The sequence below is a fragment of the Ambystoma mexicanum genome, chromosome 9 (genome assembly GCF_040938575.1).
Source record: "Ambystoma mexicanum isolate Mex_15411 chromosome 9, UKY_AmexF1_1, whole genome shotgun sequence".
Classification (NCBI taxonomy): Eukaryota; Metazoa; Chordata; class Amphibia; order Caudata; family Ambystomatidae; genus Ambystoma; species Ambystoma mexicanum.
This window is the reverse complement of record NC_090931.1, coordinates 659135776-659160531: the sequence shown is the minus strand read 5'-3', so window position 1 is coordinate 659160531 and position 24756 is coordinate 659135776. Positions and strand designations below refer to the sequence as shown.

At 41.9% G+C, this 24756-nt stretch overlaps 1 protein-coding gene across 1 annotated transcript in view; it reads right to left on the bottom strand.

The window, feature by feature from the left end:
* The window catches only part of AOX1 (aldehyde oxidase 1), a 738465-nt gene that overhangs the window by 47767 nt on the left and 665942 nt on the right, over nucleotides 1-24756 (bottom strand). Inside the window, exon 32 of the mRNA XM_069615435.1 lies at nucleotides 972-1037. Within this exon, the coding sequence (XP_069471536.1) occupies nucleotides 972-1037 (66 nt within the window). The remainder of the gene's footprint in view (nucleotides 1-971; nucleotides 1038-24756) is intronic.

The following is a 24756-nucleotide window of genomic DNA, read 5'->3' as shown; positions in this document are numbered from 1 at the left end:
GAAATCTGTTCCTATACACTAAAACATACATAGTTTTTCTCCTTTTAGGAGTGGTGGTAAGGGGGTTGGAATAGCTGGGACCCTTTGTAACTGCCTGTGCGCTTCGATTGAAACAACTTTCCACTTTCTGTTCATGTGCCCAATCTCCTCTGCTTTAAGAAGCAAATAGTTAAAACCCCTACTGAAGGATGCTGATATAAGGCATTTGCGAGATGCTCTGAAGTGGACCTGCAGCACCGCCAACGAGGTGGTAGTGTTTGCGAACGGCCACTACACATGGAGAGCATAGGTACTTAGGTACTGCAAGTGGGCTTTTATGACAGGTTTTTCTGGTTAGCCATTGTCTCTAGGACAACTCAAGACTAGGACGGTGAATAAGGGTTTTGAATATGGTTGAAAGATTTATGCCAGCATATGATTTACATTTTTGGTTGTTTTGATTGTATTTATGCCATTGTTTTATCTGTTTATAAAAGCATGTTATGCTGATCAAATACATTTAGCTTGATTCGATTTGACAATCATGCATCCTTAGCCTTTTAGCTAACATCTCTCTGCACTGCGTTGTCCGTGCCGTACAGCATGCCATGCTGCTGGATAAAAAGACAGGACTGACGGGAGTTGTCATACAATTTATGGGGCTTTTTGGCAAACACAAAATTATCAGCACCAACACTAATTGGCATTAATGTGACCCTCCTCAGCACTGCCAATGCAAGCAAGATGTATCCATGCTCAGCAGCACCAACTCTATTGGTCAAGAGAGAGAGTTCTATGCTAGAAATGGCCAATTCCTTTAACAAATCACATCACAAATGACCTTATATATGACATCGCTCAGGGATACACCAATAACATGATCAAAAATAATCATTGATCACAGTGCACATCGAGATTACACATATTGACACTCGAATGTGCATAACCCACACACCTAAGAAGAGTGTTAAATCTAGCAGAATGGCACTCACCTGCCCTATATCCACACCAGGGTTTATGCTGCATCCGATGTCCATCACAATGTCTGTTCGGAGATTCTAGGAATGACAAATAAGTGGCATTCATGATTTAGTGAAGTCTTGTTAAAGTATTAAACTCTCGTTCGTTTCATTAGGAACTGGAGAGTGTATGAGGACCATGTGGTAAACATGAGATGTCAATCATTCAATTCAAATATAAAGATGCAAGTATTATCTATTACTGTAGATTCAATTGGGCACCTGAAACTTTTAGACTATGATAGAGACAATATTACAAGACTTTCTAAAGAAGTTTAATAATGTTTTACTTAGATTGGAACACATATTTAGAAATACTTACATGAAATAGGAGAGTTGTGGGATTTTATGCTTTTAAAGAGATAATTGCAGCTATCAAGACTTATGTTTTGTATTACCCAGTCTTTAGAGATTTGGGAGTAACGCCCTGACTACTATACAAAATAGTTTGTCATTGAGGAGAGCTACAAGGGAGTTTGCTACATTGGTATAGAACACTTTGACTACCTGTGACATTTGGTCAGGGCAAAAGATTGTCATTTTTGTATTATAGTGTGACAAAGTTTAAATTAAACTTCACGCACTGTAAAGGAAAATACAAACTTAAATTAGTAATAAAATGTCTAAAAAAACAGTTTGAAGTAAAATATTCAATTTGTTATATAGAACAATTCAATTCTTAACCACAACTTCATTTATTTATTTATTGTGTTTTAGTTTATATAAAGCAAACCTTTCACAATTATACAATTTATAAAACAGCTTATGAGCAATATAGATCATCATTTCCACAATACATCATAAATGTAATTATACCTAATAGATATATAATTGTTAAAAACAGGGTTCCTTCCTAAAAGTAAGCTAAAATGCCAAAATGTTATACAATTGTTTTAATTGAATTAAGGTAAGACACAATTATACTTGCTCGCCATTCATTACTCTAAGCCAAAGAGACTGAATAGCCTGATCAGTGCAAGCGTAGACATATTTAGAAAAGTGCAAAGTTTGGTTGGATAGAGAATTACAAGATGTTTTATTGTTTCGGTGAAACTCGTGGACTTGCAAAACCCACTGGTTCTCTTAGCACTTTGCAGTCCCAACCTCAGGCCTAAGACCTCCAATGTAGGCACCAAATTGAGGTCCTCAGGGTGCTCATCAGGAACTGTACTATATACCTTGGTAGAGAACACCTCACCCTAAAAAAAGAAGGGATATTCTTTATAAAGTGAATAAGACCTGATCTTCTCTATTGGGTTCCACTTGTCCATTTCATAAATTAGTTTCAATCTTTAGATGATTAGTCATTAGGTCACTAAAATCTAGACCTGGTTCATGTAAGATGTCCTCATTCTTCTTTGCAAAATAATTTTTACAATAGAATTAAATTCTGTAGAAGACATCTTGTAAGGTCTTCAAAGAGGGAATCTGTCAGTGGATTAATATTTTTTCATATAAAATACATATTTTCAAATAACAAGTGTCCCTAGGGAAGTTAAAGGATAGTTCCGGGACTTTTTTTTTATTGTCCCTACGGTTCGGCCATGTGTTTTTAAGCATAACTCGGTAGATCGTGGAAAACTTTCCTATGGACCTTACCCGACTTTTCGTCCATTAACGCACTCGAAATCAGCCGCCATTTTATGATAATCCTATCACTTGCCGCATCGCCCTGGCTCACCTGCTTTTGCGGCACTAAATCAAATCCCCCGCCCCTGAAACAGACTTGATCAAAACATTCATATTCCCCGCCTCTATCCGTGACGTGACTGAGCTGCGTAGGCAAACGCGCCCAGGCGTCTTCTACGCGACTCCACACAGAACCAGGAAATCAACACAGATGAGCTCAAACAACACAGCGCGCCACAATTGGGAATATGAAACTGTACTTTTAAATTAAACCGCAAGATTGTAAATTTGGTAAAGTAAATTTATTTGACATCAAATGTTTTGAGAATATTCAGCGATTAGCATTTTTATTTGCACATGTTCCAAAAAGTTCAGTTTCGAGGCACACGATGTTCCTTTGCTGTACACAGGGTCTTAGATCATCTCACAATACAGCGCCACAATTCGGAATATGAAACAGTGGTTTAAAAGCAAACGGCAAGATTGTACATTTGGCAAAGTACATTTATTTGACATCAAATGTTTTGAGAATATTCAGCGATTTGCATTTTTATTTGTTCACGTTCCGAAAAGTTCGTTTCGAGGCACACGATGTTCCTTTGCTGTACACAGGGTCTTAGATAAATGAATTTTTATTTGCTCTCGATCCAAAATATTTCGTCTTGAGGCAAGCGATGTTCGTGTGCAGTAGACATGGTGTTGGTTTACGATAAAATAAGCTCTTCGGTCGCACTGATAATCGCATGGCTGTTCCAACAACGAGGCACTAGGCCACCACAACGGTCTGTTTGTTGCATCTAGCCGTTAGTACCGCGTAAGGGCATACTTGTACTTGGCGATCGTCCCATAAAATGGTCAGGGTGGTAACGTTGTTCACGCGGAGAAGCAACTGGCGGTTAAAGAAGCCGTCCGCCGGTGTCTGGTACTCGTGACACATGCAGTAATGCATGATGTACCTGTTTGAAAAACATAAACAATGAAATTAGTCTCACCATCAGATCTTTATTAAAATTATTCATTTTATATATTCGGTCGGTAAATTATTTCATAGCTAGGACAGTGCAACTGGGTTTTAAACGTCAAGGGGGGGCTGTAGGATACTGAGACAGTCCCTCAGTGCAGGGGTTGACAGGGAGTGCAGGTGGAGAGTGGAAGGGCCCAGGACCGAGATCGCAGACAGTGGACCAGTTGTTGCAGGGGAGAGGGAGAGAGAAAGCAGAAGCAAAGGTTTTGAGGTGCTTCCGTAAAAGTAGACGGTTCTCCCCAAGATAGTGTGCGGTACAAAACAACATGCCACATAGAACGAACAAGTACAACTTAACCCGTCTTTAAAGCAACTGTATAGTAATTAAATTGCGGTATAAACTCATCTAAAGAGTTACTTACATTATATTTGCATTTTCCATTGCGTCTGTGCGTAGGGCAGCCCCGAAATACCACTCCTTCTATGCCGACGTTATTTCTTCTAATGAACGAACATGAAATGGCTTTCGTTTCTGAAATTATATTCATTATCGTTTCTTACGTGGTCCAGGCCTGTCAAGGTCAAAATACAATAGAACCTTATTCTGAGTCGTGGGCCATTCTGGCACCCGAGAAAAAATCAAAGCAGCTGACCTTCACTTCGAACGAGCACACATTCCAAGTTAGCTACATTCAGTGTAAGGCATTCTCACAGGACTTGAAATTTACACTCCATCTTTGCATTTTGTCTGCGTGCTTTGCAGCCACACAGAACCATAAATACGGAGAGATTCTATATTTATTGAAAAATGATTTATATTACTGTTTGGTTTAATTTAATGCGCAAATGAACAAGGGTGGAGAGACACATTGCATGTACACTGAGCAATCACTTTTATTTACACAATACATAGATACACATATTCAATGGGCCTGCGACATGAGGAGACTTGAGAGAACAGACAATCAAATTACAATCATTTAAACCGTGATGTGTATTTCTCAATGAGTTCTTCTTTAGGTGGACATGGAACAGATGCAATGTTGGGTGGCAATGCAGTTGTCCCCTGCACAGGTTCGTTCACAACTCCATTTATGTGCCTATCTAGGACGTCAACAATAAGTTTCTCAATAAACTCATATTGCATATCCTCAAACACTGGTTTGATCACCCATTGTTTACTTCTTTTAGTGAAGGCCTTATTGTAGCGAAGCGTCCCTAAAGTTCCGGTCGTCCTACTTTGTTGACGGCCAACATTATGGTTATGTGCCAAGACCGCTAAAAGAGTCCGATTTATCATGCCCTCCATGCCAAAATGCAATCGTTTTGGCCTGTACTTTAGGCACATATTGTGGAACACCTCCAAATCTCCTGTGTGGCAGAATTCCGTGAGTCCCCTCAAAGCTTTTGTTATAGTTTTATCAAATACAATCTTTTCAATGGCTTTGTGAGTGGGTGATGAAGGAATCAACCACTTCTTCTTCCGTGCCTCCTCTGTGGACAAATGGCCATGTTCACAATTGTGGAAATGTTGGTTCGTGTTCCATCGGTGAACATTTGTACAGTGTGGCATTACTGACCGCCATTTTTCCAGTAGAATTTCCAACGACCCTCCACATGTTTTTGAGCTCCACCAAAGATGGTTGCTGATTGACTTGGACCACTGTGAAATACCTTGCAATTCTTTTTTTTTACCTGCAGCCGACAATTTTTTATTGATTGATTTTGCAAGATGCCAAACGTCAAATTGGTGATTTATATTTTTGTACTGTTCTCTCATTGTCTTGGCAATTGAAACGTGTCTGTCCGTGGCTATCAGGTCGATCACCATTCCCCGCGATTGTAGTTCTTGCAATGATGCTACAAAGCCAACTTTCTCCATGGCCACTGAGGATGTACTTTGTGACACCTGCACGACCACCGAACTCACAATTTTCTTACTTTCCATGTCCTGAAAGTGGTAGGTGCAGTACTTGGCTGAAAATCCTGGGCTGTCGCACTGTCCATCACCGGCTAGCCTGAACCGTTTGCCCGCGAATGTACTATCAATAGACATTTTTTCCATTCTCCAAGCTTCGCTAATGGCTGGAAATAGATAATCGGTTTGGTATTTGTAGAACTGAGTTTTCGCAATGAAATGGATTCCCACAAACTGAAAGAAAGACTCTAATTTTTTAAAACTTGAACCACTAAAAAGTGCAGCCGCTGCACAAAGTAGATTGCCTGCTGGCAGTTGTCCCAGCATAGGTTGTGCAGACCATGTGAAAGGATGATATTTTGTACAGGTGGCATGTATTTTAAGGTTAGTGCCTCGAATTGCACGAGTCACATTAATCAATGGCTCCCCACATACTTCCCCACCTACCAAATGCCCACATTTAATACGAATAATAATATCAATCAAACAACTATCGAATACAATGAATTTGGCCTCTTTCCTTATACTGTCACTCTGCATCCCAGCTGGTTCGGCCTGTAACGTTGAGGACATGTCACTCACATGAAAGGTAGAATCTCTGATATCGTCTTCCGCTATGTTCAGTGATATTGATGGTGTTTCATTGTCGTCCACTTCATTCTCTTCCATTGCAACATCTGTTCCTTCTCCGGCGATGGGTGAATAAAACAATTTCTTCAACTTTCTCGCCGTCTTAGTTTTTGCGGGTGTGGATTCTGTGAATTGATCTCCGACTGCATCCGAACTACCAGGAGGACATTCACTATCAATGGCTGGATGTGGTATAGCTCCGTTGTCAATCACTTCATATTCTTCCCATTGGCACGATGCATCTCCAGTCTCAAGTCCCTGCCAAAAGGTTTGACAAGCAACATCTCTCGTTCGCTTCACTGTCTGTGTAGATCTAGTTCGTACACCCACTCGCAACTAGAGGACAGATTGGAAAAGGGATGTTCAGTTTAAACACAACTCACAGTATTGAACTATTAACAGTGAAAAACAACATAATATAGTGACCAGGACACTAACCTTCTTTTGCTTTCTTTTCTTTGAAACTTTCTTGCCTCGAACTTCAACATCAGGACGCTGTTGCTCCGACTCGTGTGTGCATGTCTCCACTTCCTCTTGCGCTGCAACGACTATGTTTTCCTGATAAGCACATCCATCACGCACTGACGCTCCATGGACTCCCTGAAACATAGAACTTTCATTAGTATGTATAATAATATCGAAAACACAAAATGTACTTGGGCACCAATACCCACGTACATCTCAATAGCAAAACACGAATGAACGCTTTGTGTAGAACATTCAAACGACAATTATTCACGCATTGTTGATCTAGTTAGATGGAACTGTCAAGATCCATACCTCGGGCTCCTCATAGACATCCATTGATGATATTATTGAAGATGATGCTTCAGTGACTCCCTGAAACACAGTAATTGCATTAGTATGGTTTTCTATTTTGATAAAAAGAACAGAAAGTTTGTGCAGGCGTGAACGGCTCATCTAAATAGACCTGCACAAATGATCAGTTGTCTAAAATAAATAATGGATATCTAAATATGATTCGATTTGCTCGATCGTTGGAAGTGTCACCACCCAGAAATCTGCATCAACTACTAGGGGTGATGTTCTTGTAGAAGAAGCTCCGTCATCTCCCTGAAACATAGTACTTGCGTTAATAAAGAAGGAAGTATAGCGGATGTAATCACGTCATATGATTTCGCTTGATCGAACTGTCAGTATCCATACCTCGAAATGCATAAGAACATCAAGGGACGATGTAACTGCGGTGCACACTTCTGCAAGCTGTTGCGCCGACCCGTAACTGCACGCTCCCCCTTCTTCTTGGACTAATGCTCCATCGACTCCCTGAAACATAGGACTTTCATTAGTAATGAACACAATATTGAAAAAAGAAGACACATAGGAGGGCGACGACAGAAGGACATATCAATGGCTAAAAACGAAAGAAACATTGTGTGTAACAATCACGCTACAAGAATGCAAGATCTGATGATCTCCATCGATGGAACTGTCCTGAAACGTACCTCGAGCATCTGAGTGACATCAACGGTAGTCGTCAATACGTTGGACTCCTCAGCATCTCCCTGAAAGACAGTACTTGAATTATTTTGGATAACAATAATTATAACTGAAAACAAAGACTAGAGGACGAGTACAAGGGTGTACCATTAGGTAAATTAATTACACGATAAATTAAAACTATTGATTTACATGCCTAAAACAAGTCAGTGGCAGAATAGCCAAGTAATATTACCCGATAGGCGCTTGAAGTGGCTGATGACTGCAATAACGACACGGATGGAGAATCTTCCGCCTTCATATTGAGTGGATACATAAATGGGGAAATTATTGTTAGCTAATGCTACACACTACCGCAAGGCCGAGAGATAAATACGTAAACTTGACTCACCAGTGGAGGGATGTGGACGAATAGAGTGGGAATAGCGGTTGAGAGCAATTTTCGCCTCGCTCGCGGTGTGTTCTTCTTTATTAGCAATGATGTGGAGTACATGTCAGAGGTAAAGTGCCTGCTGCAGATGCGGTATCGATCACCCCTCTTGTCCGCAAAGACTTCTAGGACTCTACTTTCAAGCTCAGAGGGTGGATATCCGCAATATCGGACCCATTCTCTTATCTGATCTATTGTCTTAGGGAAAACATGCATTATAGTACCTTCAGATTTATTATGGGTCTTCGAAGGACAACCGCCAATGGAACAGGCAGGCATTGTGGAAAGTTCTGAAAAGTAAAGATCAACAATTCTCTATGAATACCAATGTGTTAAAAAATTAAATACATAAAAGGTTCAATGCAAGGTATGTTTTGGTTTTTGGAACTATACACGGTATTCACATGCGGATAAGTATTTGAATAACTTTAAAAAAATACAAAAATAATTTGACTAAACTCAGAACATGTGACTAGTTCCTTGCATGTACTGTCTTGAACGAAAAGAAATTGGACGCAAAATGAGTATGGTACATGGCCTTACCTTGATGAGCAAACAGTTAGATGCAGGGATCAGAGTAGTTTCTTGTCGTAGAACAGGGAGCAGTTCACAGGTTGCAAACTGATGAGTTTGCTCAAAGTGGTCACGGAAGTTCACAGAGACGAAGAGCAGACAACCAGCACCTTCACAGGTTGACTAGCAAAGCGCAAAGAAGTTCTCATTAGAAATATGAAGTGGGTTATAAAGAATTCGAAACAGGGGTGTGTTTGTGAATGAATGACGTGTATATGTCGTGGCATTATGCGGTTTGCAGGGGGGCGTCCCGCGTGAGGGGGGATGCTTGGCAGGAGACACGGGGTCTGGAGGTAGACATGGGAACAACAACCCATGCTCTATAGACCACTTTGAAGTGTACATGGTCTTTGGCACCTCTTGGCCTTTATCGCTCCCTGACAGCTCCACTTGCCAGCACAAGTACCCCGGTGCGAACTGCCTTTGATAGGGCGGGGGGTGGATTGGGGCGGTGGTCGTGCAGACAAGACACAGGAAGACTCGTGAATGGAGACACACTTATGTGGATTGCAGGGGGCCGTCCAGCGTGAGGGGAGATGCTTGGCAGGAGACACGGGGTCTGGCGGTAGACATGGGAACAACAACCCATGCTCTATAGACCACTTTGAAGTGTACATGGTCTTTGGCACCTCTTGGCCTTTATCGCTCCCTGACAGCTCCACTTGCCAGCACAAGTACCCCGGTGCGAACTGCCTTTGATAGGGCGGGGGGTGGATTGGGGCGGTGGTCGTGCAGACAAGACACAGGAAGACTCGTGAATGGAGACACACTTATGTGGATTGCAGGGGGCCGTCCGGCGTGAGGGGAGATGCTTGGCAGGAGACACAGGGTCTGGCGGTAGACATGGGAACAACAACCCATGCTCTATAGACCACTTTGAAGTGTACATGGTCTTTGGCACCTCTTGGCCTTTATCGCTCCCTGACAGCTCCACTTGCCAGCGCAAGTACCCCGGTGCGAACTGCCTTTGATAGGGCGGGGGGTGGATTGGGGCGGTGGTCGTGCAGACAAGACTCGTTTGCCGTAGGGCCTCACCAAGGAGAGGCCATCTAACTGCATGTAAGAGGCAGGCTGCAGGATCTAGTACATGGAAGGCAGGGGGGTGAGTTTATAAATACCTCAGCCTCCCAGGAGAATATATGGGTGCAGTTCACCCTGGAGACCCTGAACAAAGTGGTGTGGTAAGTATTTTTGGGGGAGGAGGCAAGGCCGGGAGGCTTGATGCCAACCCGCAAAATAACATATGTATGTCTGCTGCATATGGGTTCAACGGTTATGTGGATTGAAGGTGGGCGGCCAGCGTGAGGGAGGATGCTGGCCGGAGACATGTGGTGTGACAAGACAAGGCACAGGAAGACTATTCAATGGAGACACACTAGATTCATTTAAAAAATCAAAACAACCATTGTTAAAATATATGTTGGGTTTTATTTTAGATCTTAATTTCAATTGAACATAAATAATAAACATTACACATTGTAAAGTTGCGGTTGCAGCACATCCCGGGAAAAGCCGCGGTATTGTCCACTGTCGCTGGGGAAATGTTGTCTAATGGCAAGTACCGCACAGGCAGGTATTACTCTCCGAACGCGGTGTCCGAGCCTCCCGTGAAGCCACCAAGTGAAGCAACGATAGGCCACCAGCCTGTACCACCTGTGAAAATGAAAGATGCAAACTGTATTAAAATGACAACTTTCTTATCACTGTCGATTCAGGTACAAAAATGTCATTCTGCTTTGAAAAAAATTCTATCTAGAAAATGCACAACATGGAACCAATTTACATGCATTCGAATGATATGTAGATGTAGTTTTATATGTGGGAGACGACCATGAAATAGTAGTGGCATCACTGACATCACAACCAGAGTATACTTACTCGTTACTCGGATTACGCGGTCGAACAGTGCCGCAAAGTTCGTGCATAAGCACCATCATCATCCTCAACACTGTCCGTGAGAGGCAGGCTTCCCTGAACTCTGGCAGCTCGGTGATGCATTGCGGACTTGGCTCGCCTTCCGAAATGTAGGCCAAGCACCCGGAATTTTCACGGCAGCAGCAGTTCTCCTCCTCAGTTGGCATTAGCTCGCAACGATTGCACGTGCACCAGGTGGAGACGCCGTCCATGCGACATGGTCCAGGCTCTTCATCCGTTGACTGGTCCTCCCAACTGCCGTCCGAATCCCCATCGTTTTCGTGTGCTTGCCTTTACAGTAGTTCTTCCTCGGTGTACTCGGGCTCGTACATATACGGCATTATTGTAGCCATTGTGTGGTAAAGAAAGTAAAATAATTTATAGCGGTGGTACTGGTATCTGTTCACACGGGCTACAATCAACGAAGGTAGCTGACCAGAGCACAGAAACGAGTCACAGAATACTCAAAGTAACACAGCGAGAGTAATGGAATCGAAAATCTGCTGCTGTGTGTTGTGAAACGGTGTGTTTATACTTATTGAGGAAAGAGGCGTCCTGCCGTTTCCATGGCGACACTTCATTAGCTGAGGCGCAGCGATTGTTGACACGAAACGTGCTTTGGCGTTGGGAAATGGGCGGTACGCGTCTGCTGATGTCAGCCTCGGGGGCGGGGGATTTGATTTAGTGCCGCAAAAGCAGGTGAGCCAGGGCGATGCGGCAAGTGATAGGATTATCATAAAATGGCGGCTGATTTCGAGTGCGTTAATGGACGAAAAGTCGGGTAAGGTCCATAGGAAAGTTTTACACGATCTACCGAGTTATGCTTAAAAACACATGGCCGAACCGTAGGGACAATAAAAAAAAAGTCCCGGAACTCTCCTTTAAACTCAGTTCATGGCAAAATATACAACTTGGAAGACAAGTAAGGCAAGGAAAGAGTGAGCGTCCATATTAAGCCTTCCTAAGTGTTGAGGAAGCTGCCCAGAACATATAGGCTGATATACAGACCATATATAACACCTGGTGCAATCTGAATTGAGCAATATTTTATTGTTCTAAGAAGAGAGAACCTGGAAAATCTAGTATATATTCTTTTCAGTTGTGCAGACAAGGTTTTGGATTTTTGTTTGAGCGAATCCTCAATTTTGTTTTTGGAAGAAAAATTGGATGAAGTAAAGCCCAGGTAAAAAAGACTATGGAGTCTATCTAACCTAGCCCCCAATACCGCCCAATTCATAGTCTTTGGGATTATTAATTTGGTAAAGACTAGAGATTTGATATCTGAACATTGACCACTAAGTTATTTGTCTTGGCCTATGCAGAGAAAGCAGCACGTTTTCTTTGAAGACCTATAAGATAAGATCGAAAAAAAGCATGATATTTTCTGAAAATGTCAGTCAGTGTAGAGGCAGGGGGGTTAATTTTTCTGGATAACAATTTATTTTCTCCCACATATCATTCATGCCTGAAAGGTAAAAATGTAAATGGATAGGGGCAAGAATATACCCCTGCCTCAGTCCCACTGTCAAATGGATGGCTTTAGACAAATCACTGTGCCTCGTCAATCTGACCTGTAGTTTCGTATTTTAATGCAACATCATGATACATTTTAGTAGACCCTAATGGAAGGCCATTTCTTGAGTTTGTACCAAAGTATATCGCTATTGACCATATCAAATGCCCTTGTGAAATCAATACTTGCTACTAACACCATTTCCCCATTTTTGTTTTGCTATTGTGCATGAAGCAAAGACAGAATGAGTTTGTTCAAGGAGTTGTCCATTTTTTCCTGAAAGCCAATTTGGTATTTTGATACTTTTTTACAATTCTTTACCAATAGCTCTGTCTCTTTCAGAATCAATGAAACAAAGATTTAGCTTGAAGCATCCAATAGTATTGTGGCCAATAATTAGAAGGGTTAGCCCTTTTTAAAGATCAGGATCACATAGAATGTTTGCCAAGAGGCAGGCGGTGGTTTGAACTCAATGGCATCACTAAATAAGGGCCCTACAATATCAACCCATAGTTCAGGGTTGTGCTTGATGGTAATTGGAGCTATCAAATCTGGACCAGGAGCTCTATAATTTTTAGATTTCTGAATTACTTCCAGGATATTGTCTACTTGATAGATTCCCTCCCATTTTTTTTTAACATATCTCTAGTCATCATCTTATTCTCTTATTTAGAAATGATACATTTCTGGTAAAATGTGCAATATATACAAATAGTACATCAATAAAACAACCCAAATCACACTAAAAGGTATTACACAGCACTAAATAATACTGTTAAAACAGCAATGCATTAGCTAACTTAAATGAATTAAAAATCAAATATTAAAATCTGGGTAATTGCAACTTCAAAAGAAAAGTTCATTTTAAAGGAACTCTCGTCCCCTGCACAATTTTAATGGATTAATCAATAAGCCGAATAATATGTGATAGATACTTAATGTATGTCTGTGTAAAAGCTTTTTTAATATTGTTATTTTTCATATTTTTCATATGGCCAAACGCGTTTCGAGAAACTGTCTCTTCTTCAGGGGCAATTATGTTATGGCCCTATTTAGAAACTAGATTAAAACCTAAAAAGTTACTTTCATCTTCATCATTCCCTACAGAAAAGGGCCATAACATCTTATACTTGAGCTACCAGTCAAAATCTACTTGATCCCATTCCTTGATCTACTTAAAGGATTTTACTCGTTTAATCTAGTTTCCCCAACCTACCCTCGCATTCGTTTGTGAATGCCATTTCCACAGCTACGTTTAAATAATTAGAATGATTCTACATTTTTTGTAAAAAAGAAAAGAATCGATTCACATATGTAAAAAAAAAAAAATATTAATTCTGGCCGTAAAATCGACAACCACCCCTTTTTTTTTTTTTACAAAAACAGACAAATACACATGTCTTTTTCATGACGCTTTGTTTACCCTATGACGTCATCGCATGTTCATATGTGATGACATCATCATTCAACGCCGCTATAACTAGCTGCCATTTTACTTTGTAAAAAACACACACACAAGTCAATCGGCAGCGTGGACACTACAAAGAAGGGACTCTCCTTTTCCCGAGATTGGGTAAGATAAAAATTACACTCTTGCTCATAATACTTAGTAGTATTATTTAAAGATATCCTGATATGGATCCTTTTTATTCTAGTTTTCTGCTCAGAATTTATTGGATTAAGACCGCTATGGAAACAGCACCATAACCAATGGTTAAGAACAGTGAGAGCTTATCTGTTCCGTTTTCTTGATAGGTAAGCCCAGTTTTATTTCAGTTTGACAACACTCAAATAACATATATTTAGAAACCTAATGTCAAGTTTATTATTTATTATTTACCTACAGGGATATCCTGCCCTATCTTTGAACATTAGAGCACTTGTGTGCATGTATTGAAGAATAGACTATTACCAAGTTATTTTTAATGGTAGATATTGTAAAGTCAGGGTTCCAAGAGGTTAATTTTATGTTTATACCGTGCATTGCTACCACCCACGGGCAGTCTCAAGGCGCTTGTGTGGCTCTGCAGGAGAGGGGAGGGGTGGGGGATAGTGAGGATAGGATGAGCGGATAGATTCAGAACCAGGAGTAACTGGTGTCTGTGAATGTTGTTGGTGTGGGAGGCCATGTGCGTTGTACCAGTATGGGTAAGACTCAGTGCCTCGGTGTGTGCTAGTGTTTGTTGGTGTTATTGTGTCATATGATGTTGGGGTGGGCTGTGGTTGTGTGCACTGGTTAAATTGTGTCCATAAGGGATCCAGAGTCGCGGGTGGCTGTTGCTGTATGACAATCTGTGTCTTGGTGTGTACTTGTGTTGTTGACGGTTTTATGGACTCTGTGGCGGTTGGTTCACTCTAGGTGTGCTTCCAGATTCTCAGAGATGGTGGGGTGTGAACAATGAATTGGTTCTTGGTGTGTTTATGTGTAGTGTGGCTAGCCCAAGGTCTAGTGTAGTGGCGTTGGTTATGTTGGAGAAGCAGGAAGGGGAAGTGGGTTACTAAGTCTGTCGGTTTGGTGTAGCCTCTGGTGTGACTCTTTGGTTGCTGCTTGATGGTATCTACCAACGGTCATGGTTGCGGTACGTAGGCCCATCTCGCCTACTCCCCAGTTGTTTGTCTCTGATGCTATTCCTGCCGCTGTTCCTTTGCTGTGGTTATTGTCTGTTAAATAACCAGGCTTTGAGTCGTTTCCTGAAGGTGATGTGGTCTTCTGTGGTTCCAATCTCTTTGGGCATGGCATCCCAGAGGTTTGTAATTAGACGTGAGAACGCTGTTCTGCCAAATTTCCCTTTTTCATAATGTTTTGGTTCTATTTGTAGGGCCTTTCTGGATCTTAGGTCTCTTCCTGGGCAGTCCGGCAGATCTTGTTTTAGAGAAATTCAGTTCCTTGTCTGTGCAAGGCTTTGTGGCGATGCAGATTGCTTTGAATTTAATGCATTTTCATACTGTGGTCTCTTCTGTCTAGTCTTAAAAGGATCCTGGCTGCTGTATTTTGCACCCTTTACAGTTTCTTGGTTAGTCTTTCTGGTTCCTAGGTTGAGGCTGTTTGCGCAGTCAATTCTTGTGTGTGAATATCAGGGATATGATTATGAGGGTTCTGTGAGGCAAGTAGAGCTAGGGGAGTAATCCTCTGAGTAGTCTTAGGACGAAGAATGGTGATTGCGTTGACTTGTGGTTCCAGGGATAGTCTGTTGTGCATGAGTATTCGTAGGTCATTTATTATGTTGGTAGTCTCCAGTTGCATTCCCATGCCAGGCTGAGAGCATTATTTCAAAAACAGTTGTGTGTCATCTGCGTAGTTGTAGGTGGGTAGTCCGTGGGTTTGAATGATTTTCATCAGTGGGCTCATGTAGATGTTGAAGAGCAGATGGGAGAGGTTGGATCCCTGTGGGACTCCGCAGGATATACTTTTGGTGTTTGAGGTGAATGGTGGTAGGTAGGTTCTTTCGGTTCGGTTTGTTAGGAATGAGGTAAGCCACTTTAGTGCGGATTCCTGTATGCCACATTCCATCAGTCTTTTTATTAGTGTTGATAAAAAGCTGCTGCTATGTCCAATAGTATGAGAGCCAATAGGGCGTCATCGTCTGCGTTTATTTTCAGGTCGTCCCATATCGATAGGAGTGCTCATTCTGTTCCTCTCATTGGTCTGAAGCCAACTTGTGACCGGTCGAGTATTCCATTTGTTTCGACGTATTTAAGTAGGATCTTGTACACATGGTTCTCTAGGATCTTCACTGTGTAGGACAGATTGGATATTGGTATGTAGTTGCTCGGGTCATCTGTGCTTTCCAATACATTTTTTTATCAGTGGTTTGATGCATGCTGAGTTGAAGGCAGACCGTACGATTCCTCTTTTCAGTGATAGGTTCATTAGGTTCCAGAAGAGTGTCGCTAGGGTTCTGTGGTTGAGGATTCCTTTGAAGATGTCAGGTGGGGGCGTGGGTCCATTGGTGATCCTGCAAGGTTGGTGTCCTTGATCAGTGTGGCAAAGGTTTCTTCTGTGATTGGTTCTAGGCAGGTGAGGTTTGCTGTAGTCTGTGTTTCGCCCACCGTCCGTGGTTCAGCGGTTGTGGTTGTATTAGCCTAGGTTGTATTGATGGTCTGCTGGATTGTTTCGATTTTTGATCAGAGGTGGTTGGTGATGTTGTCACAAAGTGCTTGTGTCGGGATGATGGAGTTCTTGCAGGAAGAAGTTTCTTTTAATCTCTTGATGATTTTGAAGAGTTCTTTCTGTTGAATGTTTGCCGATTCTATTCTCTCCTTAATAGTATTCTTTTGCTTTGAGGACTGTTGATTTATATAGTTTGAGCTGTGTTTAGTATTTTATTTTGCCTTGTCGGTTGTAATGTTCTCTCTGGTTTCTTTCCATTTTGCATTTGGTTTTTAGGAGTTCTTTCAGTTCTTCTCTGAACCATTCTGCTGCAGGTTCTTTTGCTATGGCTTTGAATGGTTTTGCTGGTGCCAGGTGGTCTTGGGTCTTGGTGATCCAGGTGTTGAAATGCAATGTTTCCAGGAGAGCACAGAGAGATTTTGCTATGGTTTCATTATGTTTTTCGAACCAGATGTCGAAGTCTCCCAGTATGACTAGGTTGTCGTGGTAGGTTGGTTAAATGGTGGCGGCGTCATCTAATTTTGTTGTGAATTTGGGGTTGTAAGATGTAAGATGCTGGTCTGTAGATCAGGAGAAATACTATGTTGGCATGGTCGTTGAGTTCGGTCTTGAGGAGGGGATTCAGTCCTCTATATCGGTTGGGATGAGTTGAGACACTCAGATGTGTTCTTTGTGTATCATTGCGATTCCTATTAACCATATCATCAAAAAACAAACTTAAAAATCACATCATAGTTGCTTTTTACAGTGCCACACATACCATCATAATTAGTTAGGTTCTTACTCCAGAACACTGGCAACTCTTAATCATACAAAATAGACTTTATGAACCTGATCCATTTCTGGACTGGTTATTCTGTTGATTGGGCCAACTCCCACAGCACCTTTTTGTGAAAGGACAGGTTCTCTATTAAAAAGAGGTGTAAGTAAAACATAATGGGTTTAATTTTTGCCTCTTAAATTAGTGCACGCAAACCAAACTTAAGATACAAGGTGACCTTCGGAGCACTGTTGGATAATCCTACCAGTTTTTTGATAAAACAGTTTTCAGCGATTTGGATCTGAGTAATTGGGACATGTTTCCCAATTTTGACCCAATTTAGCATTGCACTACAAGCTTGCGCTTTAAGGACCTCAATAGCTGGGGCTACTGCTCTGCTGCTAAATCTATTACCATTTGATATGTGTGATTATTCATCCATCTTCGGTAATATTGGCAAATTATAGGTTTTCTCCTCTTATAACGTAGGGGGTCATTACCTAGATTAACTAATAGAGCTTTAAGATTAGCTCTTTCTTATATTTTAGCTTTCGCAACCATGGCATCCTAGGCATGTTTTACAGAGCCATTGCTGGAGCATCGTCCTTTGGGTGGTATAACTTTAATACACTCCTGATGGTTGAATTTATCTGGGTAATACCAAAGATGAAGAGCTAACATTGGAATGTTTACTTGTCAATAATTTGGAGAATTTCTTGAGTGCTGTGAGATGCCAATCAATACCCCTGCCTTGATTATCAGTAGTCACAAATGCCAAATGATTCACCCTGGATAGTAAAGGGTTCTCGATCACCAGTTTACATGCAAAGTAAGTGTGATCATTTAGTTTGGTAAAAAACATCTTTAGGGGCAAACTCTTCTCAAATAAAACAGCAGATATGGATATGTTATCAATTAAAGAGACCTCTTCTATGATGTATATTTGTGAGATGAGACTTTGGATTCTGGTATTAACATGGAGAGTCCCCAAATCTCCATGAGATCCATCCATAAATTCCCCTTTATGATACTACCCCTCCTGTGCCCACAATGACTCCCATAACCCCTATTAATAGTGGTGCTGCTTCTGTTTAACAGGTACAATTTAAATCATCTGCCAAAATGATAACATTCTTGTAGCTGTTGCCTAACCAATTATTAAACTATTACCCAATTCATCAAAAAGTATTGCTTGGTTGTTCTCAAATGGATCCCAATCTATATTAATTAGAAGTATCTCAAGATCCCTCTTCTCCTTTGCCAAAGTTAACCTAACAGCTAAAAGACCATCACAATTTGTCTCTAAAATTGTACCAGAAAAGCCTACATTTATATCAATTAGGATGGCTAGGCCCCCACTGGCTCTCCCCCTAGTGCCTTGTTTTGCTGGTTTTACAAAAGCAGCATAACCAGTCATGTACATGGATGAAGTTAACCATTTTTCCTGGAGCATAATTAGGCCATAATCTGAGAAAGGTGGTAAGTTTACTGAGATACTTAAAATATTACTATGGCCTTGACAGTTCCAGGGAAGTAGGTTAAGGTACTTCCGACTAAAAACGTGCAGTGTTATTCAGATTCGACTTAATACATAAGCTGTTCGGTACCAATACCAATCCTCTCCAACATGACCAACAACTCCCAATCCAGTTCTTCGGGGAAAGGTTTTTTCCACCTCCAATATCACATTTAATGGTAAAACAGATAAAAGGGCATTTCTTGCCACCATGGTCCGGGCCTTTCTGTTGTATACGAGTTGATCGTCCCAAAGTACTATAGAGGTCAAGATGCATGGACCTAAAACAGTCATCTGCTCCCAAATCAAATGCGCAATAAGACTGGAATAAAAGTACACTATGACATTGTCGTTCCTTTCGTTCTGAAACTCCACTCAATGCCAGACGAGTTAATGAACCTAAGTGGGGGAATGTGTGAAAATACACTTCATATTTTTGAGTGATTCAAAGATAGTGTTCTTCGTCTTGCAGGATGGTCTCAAAGCTAATCACACAGCACTCTTCCTTAGTGCCTTAGACTAAACTCTTTCCAAGGACTCCACATTTTCAGATGTACCAGATCTTATAGTACCTATATTGAATGGGGGGAGGTAGGAGCTTCCTGGAAAAAGGAATTTGTGATATGTCAGTAGGTCACAGCTTAATAGCCTCTGGCGTCACGTGGTTCCTGATGCAAATCTATTTCCCCTATGGTAACCAGGGATTCGGTAACTGGACTTAAAGGGTCAAACAATGTTGTGATTTTTTTCTTTTTATTGTTCTTCCTAGAGATGTTATTGTTGAACTTGTCCTTATTACTGGTCCTCGTCATCTTCAACGTGCAAAGTACTGATTTAATCTGCCAGCATCAAATCACTTCTTAAATAAATGCTGTGGAAGAAAGATTCTTATTGTGGTTAGCTCTCTTTTGATTTTTTGTTTTCATTTTAGGCGATTCGTCTTAACTCTTGTGTCATCTTCATGTATGTCCCGTTTTGCAGGAGTGCTCATCGCTACCATTGGTACCTGTATACCATGGGTTTCCTTAGATTTAAATAGGTCTGGTGTGAGGCTATGTCTGTCATTAGCACCAGGGATACAATATTGGTGAATGTTTCCATCTGATTGTTGGGCGATATGTCGTCTACATCCAAATTGAAGATCTCTTTTGCGCCTTTCTCCTTCGTTAATTTTGCACAGATAGATCATAGTAAATGTGTGTTACATTGCTTCTTTGATGTTGTCATACAACCTAACTATAGATTGGATAACAAGATGACGCACCGAAATGGACAAAGGGCCCAACATATCTAGAGTTGCAATATTGTGTGAGTCCATGATCAAATGTTTCTACCTAAGGGAGTCATGTATAGGAATTGGGGTTTGAGCAACTCATGAGTACACCCCATTATGGTATGGCACCTCTAGGAAGGTAGAGGTACTTCCATCTGTTGAGACTGCAGCTTTCCGCACAAAGTTTGTTACACATTTTTACAAAGGAGTCCTCCAGCAAAGTGGTGTGAATGTTTAAATGAGATTTATTGGCCAGTGTGGAAATTAGGTCCTCAGCCATCAGAGAGATTTCACTGATGCATCAGAAAAAGTCAATAATGTGTCTGTCATGTTCCTTTAAGTCTGTCCATAGTGGAGACTCCTTAACACCCTAAGAATTAGTCCCGGCCATCATTGCACAAAGGGAGGTAGATGCGTGCACAAGGATGGGAGAGGTGGGACATAAGTCAACCGAATGTGTCAGTTAGGTCATGTTGCTGCCTAAGTTGTACTTGGGCGGCACAGGTGAGGACATTCCATAGGTACCTATTCTAAGGCACTATCGGCCATGAGGTTTTAGACTGGTCGAGTTAGAAAACGCCAAAGCCCCTCTTAACATGTTTGACTTTCGAATCCTCTTGCGTTTCCCCCTGCTGCTGTGGACTTCAGCTGACTGCACTTGATAGCTGCACTTCAGTGATGCTCTCCACGCGGGGGATCAGGTTGTGTACTGCAGCTCCTCCTCTCCACAGTGATGCCTCCAAACGGGTCCTCCGGGAACACCAACACTAGCACATTGTATCCACTTTGTCAAATACACTTGACAGCCGTACTTCTGCATGACAAATCAATTACTGGGAATATCAAAAGAAACTGATCAATCTGCAATGTCTCCAAAAGATGTGATCCTTCACCATAGTTGTATGATGTACACATTTAGTTAAATCTATTGTTTGTAGTGATTCCAAGTACTAACAGTGCAGGATAAGATGTTTCAAAGTTTCTTGTGACCCTATGGCATGGCAGATAGAGCATGTTTTCCTTTTAACATCTGTGTGTTTCGTGTGCCCCAATACTGCCATCGTTCCAGAAGGTTAAATTGTAACAACATGTAAAGCCTCCTCATATTTCTGTCTGGGAATTGCATTAAACATGGATGTGGTTGCAGGAAGGTGAACAGAGTACTGCTATAGTTAGCCTGGGGTTTTTCATTGGACAAATTATCGTGGTAAGTTGACCTGTCCCATCCCTTGACTTTTTGTATTAATCGCCTAACGAATTTTGGTAATTCACATTCCAGTGCATGTTTTTACAATGTGCTTCATTATGATCAAAGAAAGCCTTCACCTCCCTGCAATCACACCCTGGTATGTATTGTGTCATAACACCCAAGATTGTTCCAGCTTTAGCTTTGCATGTATTTAAGCATGGTGTACCTATGCATAGTAAAGCTTGAGCGGCCAGGGACGCAAGACCATGGTCCATTTGTGTAAATTTGATCGGTGTACATTTCTGTAATCCAAGGACAGGTCACCATACACACCCTTCTAATAAGTCTAGCCACTTAGCTGTTCCACTGAGCCTCCTTCTTCCCGCATAATGTCATTGCAATACTCTTGTTTATAGGGTTTAACTAGACCTTTCTAGACTAAAGGCACAGTTTTTTTGGGCGAATCCTCAAAATGTTGACATCACAGGGAAAATCCTGGTAGTGATTCTTTAATGTATACATGCCTCGCTTTTCTCTTGATGTGCGTAGCCCTAGATGCGTGTATTCATGCACTACTTCAATCGCAGTGCGTCCAAGCCACGAATTAGTGGGGGTCATGTGACGCTTATGGGTAAACAACATGTTTATCCTTGTTCAGTTAATTTTCAGAAAGGTGTCTTGCGTATATTTAACTATATCGGCTGTTGTCGTGTTCAGCCCAATCGGGGTGTGGCCCAAGAGGACCACATCATCAGCGCATGCCATCCGGTGCAGACGTTTGTTGCCCATCCAACAAGGGAAGATATTAATATTTTGGAGTGCATCAGGGAGATCTGTCAAATGCAGGTTGAAAATCATAGGTGCTATGATGTATCCCTCTTTTATGTATCTTTCGATTAAAGGTTACTCTGCCATCCAGCATACAACATATTTAAAAGGCTGCGATGGGTGGCCCACTTACAAAGTTCATCCACAATTCTTTATGGTCCACATAGTCAAATGCTGCTGCGTAGTGCCGGAAGTCAACATCTAAAGGAGGGTCTACCAATAGTCATTGCTGTCTCGTGACTATTAGCCATAAAAATGCATTATACACTGTAGAGGCACTTTAACCAAAGCCTGTTTTGTGAGGAATGAGCAAATTCTCACTTTCAGTCAACCTAGTTAATTCATGCAATAGAAAAGAGGCATTAATCATCTTACTTGCAACGTCAAGCATGGCTAACCGATGATAGTTTCACTGGTCCAGTTTATTGCCATTTTTCTGAATGCGCAGGTGTACGGATTATTTCCATGGACCCGGTATTTCATTTACCTTTATCATCAGTTTAAAAAATACATAAAGTATTCCGAGACCAATCAGACGATTGACATTTAAGCATGATGTTGGCTAGCCAGCCCGGACAAGGGACCCGGGAATTCTTCACGTTTTTAATAATGTAATGTGGACAGGATTCTAGAATGCAGACAGCAGAGGCAGCAGCATAATCCTGCAGCTCCCGGCCCTCTGCTTTTGTGGATTATGAAAGATAATGAACTCAACAAAAAAGAAGATTGAAATGGCTGACAATTCCATCCCAAAGAAATCTAAATCAACCTCTGAGATGGCAGAAGTACCTAGCCCACAGGATATCTACTCTCTCCTTTTGAAGGTGGCACACAAGATGTCTGCATATTTTCGGGGATTCTTGATGAGTACATAAGAGACCAAATAATGATGAAGACCAGCAGTCAGAAGATTGGGGAAAGGCTTTGGATCGAAAGTGACCCGCCATTGGAGAAGGTGGTGGAGATCGCCAGGGCCATTAAGACATCCAGGGCAAGCGTACAAATTGTCACTGAGAAGGAGGGTTCCACAGATGCCATTCAGGCTGTCTTACCTCGTAATAGAGGTGGTGGTGTGGATAATAAAAAGAAATTTGACAAAGGTGACAACCAAGGAGGAAGGTTGTCCAGAGCTAAGGAGCCTTGCAGGAAATGTGGCTGGTTTAGCCATCTGACTGGTTGGAAAGAATGTCTTGCTGCTAACATTGTGTGCAGAAAATGTAAATGTAGGGGTCATTATGCCTGCATGTGCTAAGTTAATGGGATGGTTGGTGCAGTGTCGGATGGTTGTGGTTTAGATCAGGATTGTGGGTACCATATTAAGGCAGAGCAGGGTGTTATACTACATGTGGAGGGGGCTTCACGGAAAGGTCCATGGGTTTCGGTGTTGGTGGATGGTCATCCTGTAGACATGTTAGTAGATTCGGGCTCGCCCTATACCATAATATCTCCAGAGGTTTATGTGGAGAGGCTGGGGAAAGAGATCTCAGCTTTCCATGCATCTGATATTAGTCCCAGTGCTTATGGGCAGAATCCCTTTAGCGTGTTGGGTTACGATCGGGCCTGCATTGAATTCAAGGGTCAACAAACCATGTGGAAACCATACGTTGCACTCAAGGGTACCAGTGTACTGGGGTGGGATGAACAACCCGTTTTAAGCATTGAAATCCATCCAGGGAAGGATGTCCCCGTGTTGAGCATTCAGGAGGAGGTTGGGGGTGTGGGGAGTCAAGTGACGTCTGAGTCACTTAAGGCTGATTTCCCAGAAGTATTTTCTGATAAATTGGTGAGGCTCAAGGGATTTTCCCACTGCATTATTTTAAAAAGGGGTGCAGTATTGTTAGAAAGCAGGTTCCAGGCTCTTTAAGTTAACTTCATGTAAGTTTATTTCCAGCTTAATGGTTACAGTTCCACATGAAGACATAAAGGACATTAAGGACATAAGCTTAGACAGACACCGGCTCCCATCACCCAGGGCCAGCCAGCAGTAACTGTCACTGAATGGAACACTCACTAAGAAGATTCTATCATCCAGACACAAACATTCCACATGACATCACCAGCTACATCACCACAGACAGGCACAATACAACACACCTCCCTCCTTTACAAAATCTAACCTGCACAAAACAAATCACATGCCACAACACAACTACCACCTTCCAAGAACAGACACACATAACACTAAACTGAAGACGGACACTTCCACAGCTAAACCCAACCAACAAAACATCACACACTGGCAAACCGCAAACCAAATACCCTCGCAAATATACTATCATCCATCTGCCTGTTCCTGCCACAAACAAGCAACTGGGCTCTCACCCCAGGACCTGGCCAACCCCGTCACAGGGCTACTTCACCTACACTCCTGAACAACCACAAAACTGCTTCACCTCCTACTACCTGCCCCCGCCTACAACAACGCGGGTATCCAGGCTGCCACCCTGGAACCCCAGCAGGCCTCTAGACTGCCATTCTAGAGAACTGAGACCTCAAAGCCTCCAAGAAACAACCACAACCTCACTCCAATAAGGATTCTAAAAGTGGAGACACGTAACATACTGAAACCACAAACACCCATAGACTCAACACCACACACCTTAGACCAGCCCAGGCTGTACAAACCCTCCTAACACATTGGGAGCGGTGGCCACGCACTCCCAATGCCAAATATCAAAACACTGGTTAAAAACACAATGATGTTGGCAAGAATAACATCCTCGCCCAAGTCAACTATTGAGCCCATAGGTACAACTACAACCACAATAAATTCCACAAGTAACATAGAAAACACTTTTACTCATCATCGCGGGACATACCACTCTCAACATCAATGGGTCATTACTAGGCGTCCCCAGCTACCCCTTTACCACCAGCTACCTACTGTCCACTGTGATGAGAAGGATAGAAACCCTAGAGAAGGCGCTACCTCCCTTGCGGAATAACCACAACTCTGTTCAAACTTTTACCGGGAATGGGGTAACTGCCATAAACCAGACCAAAACCCAAACATGAAATTCGAAAATGCTATTTGAAAAATCCTAACATC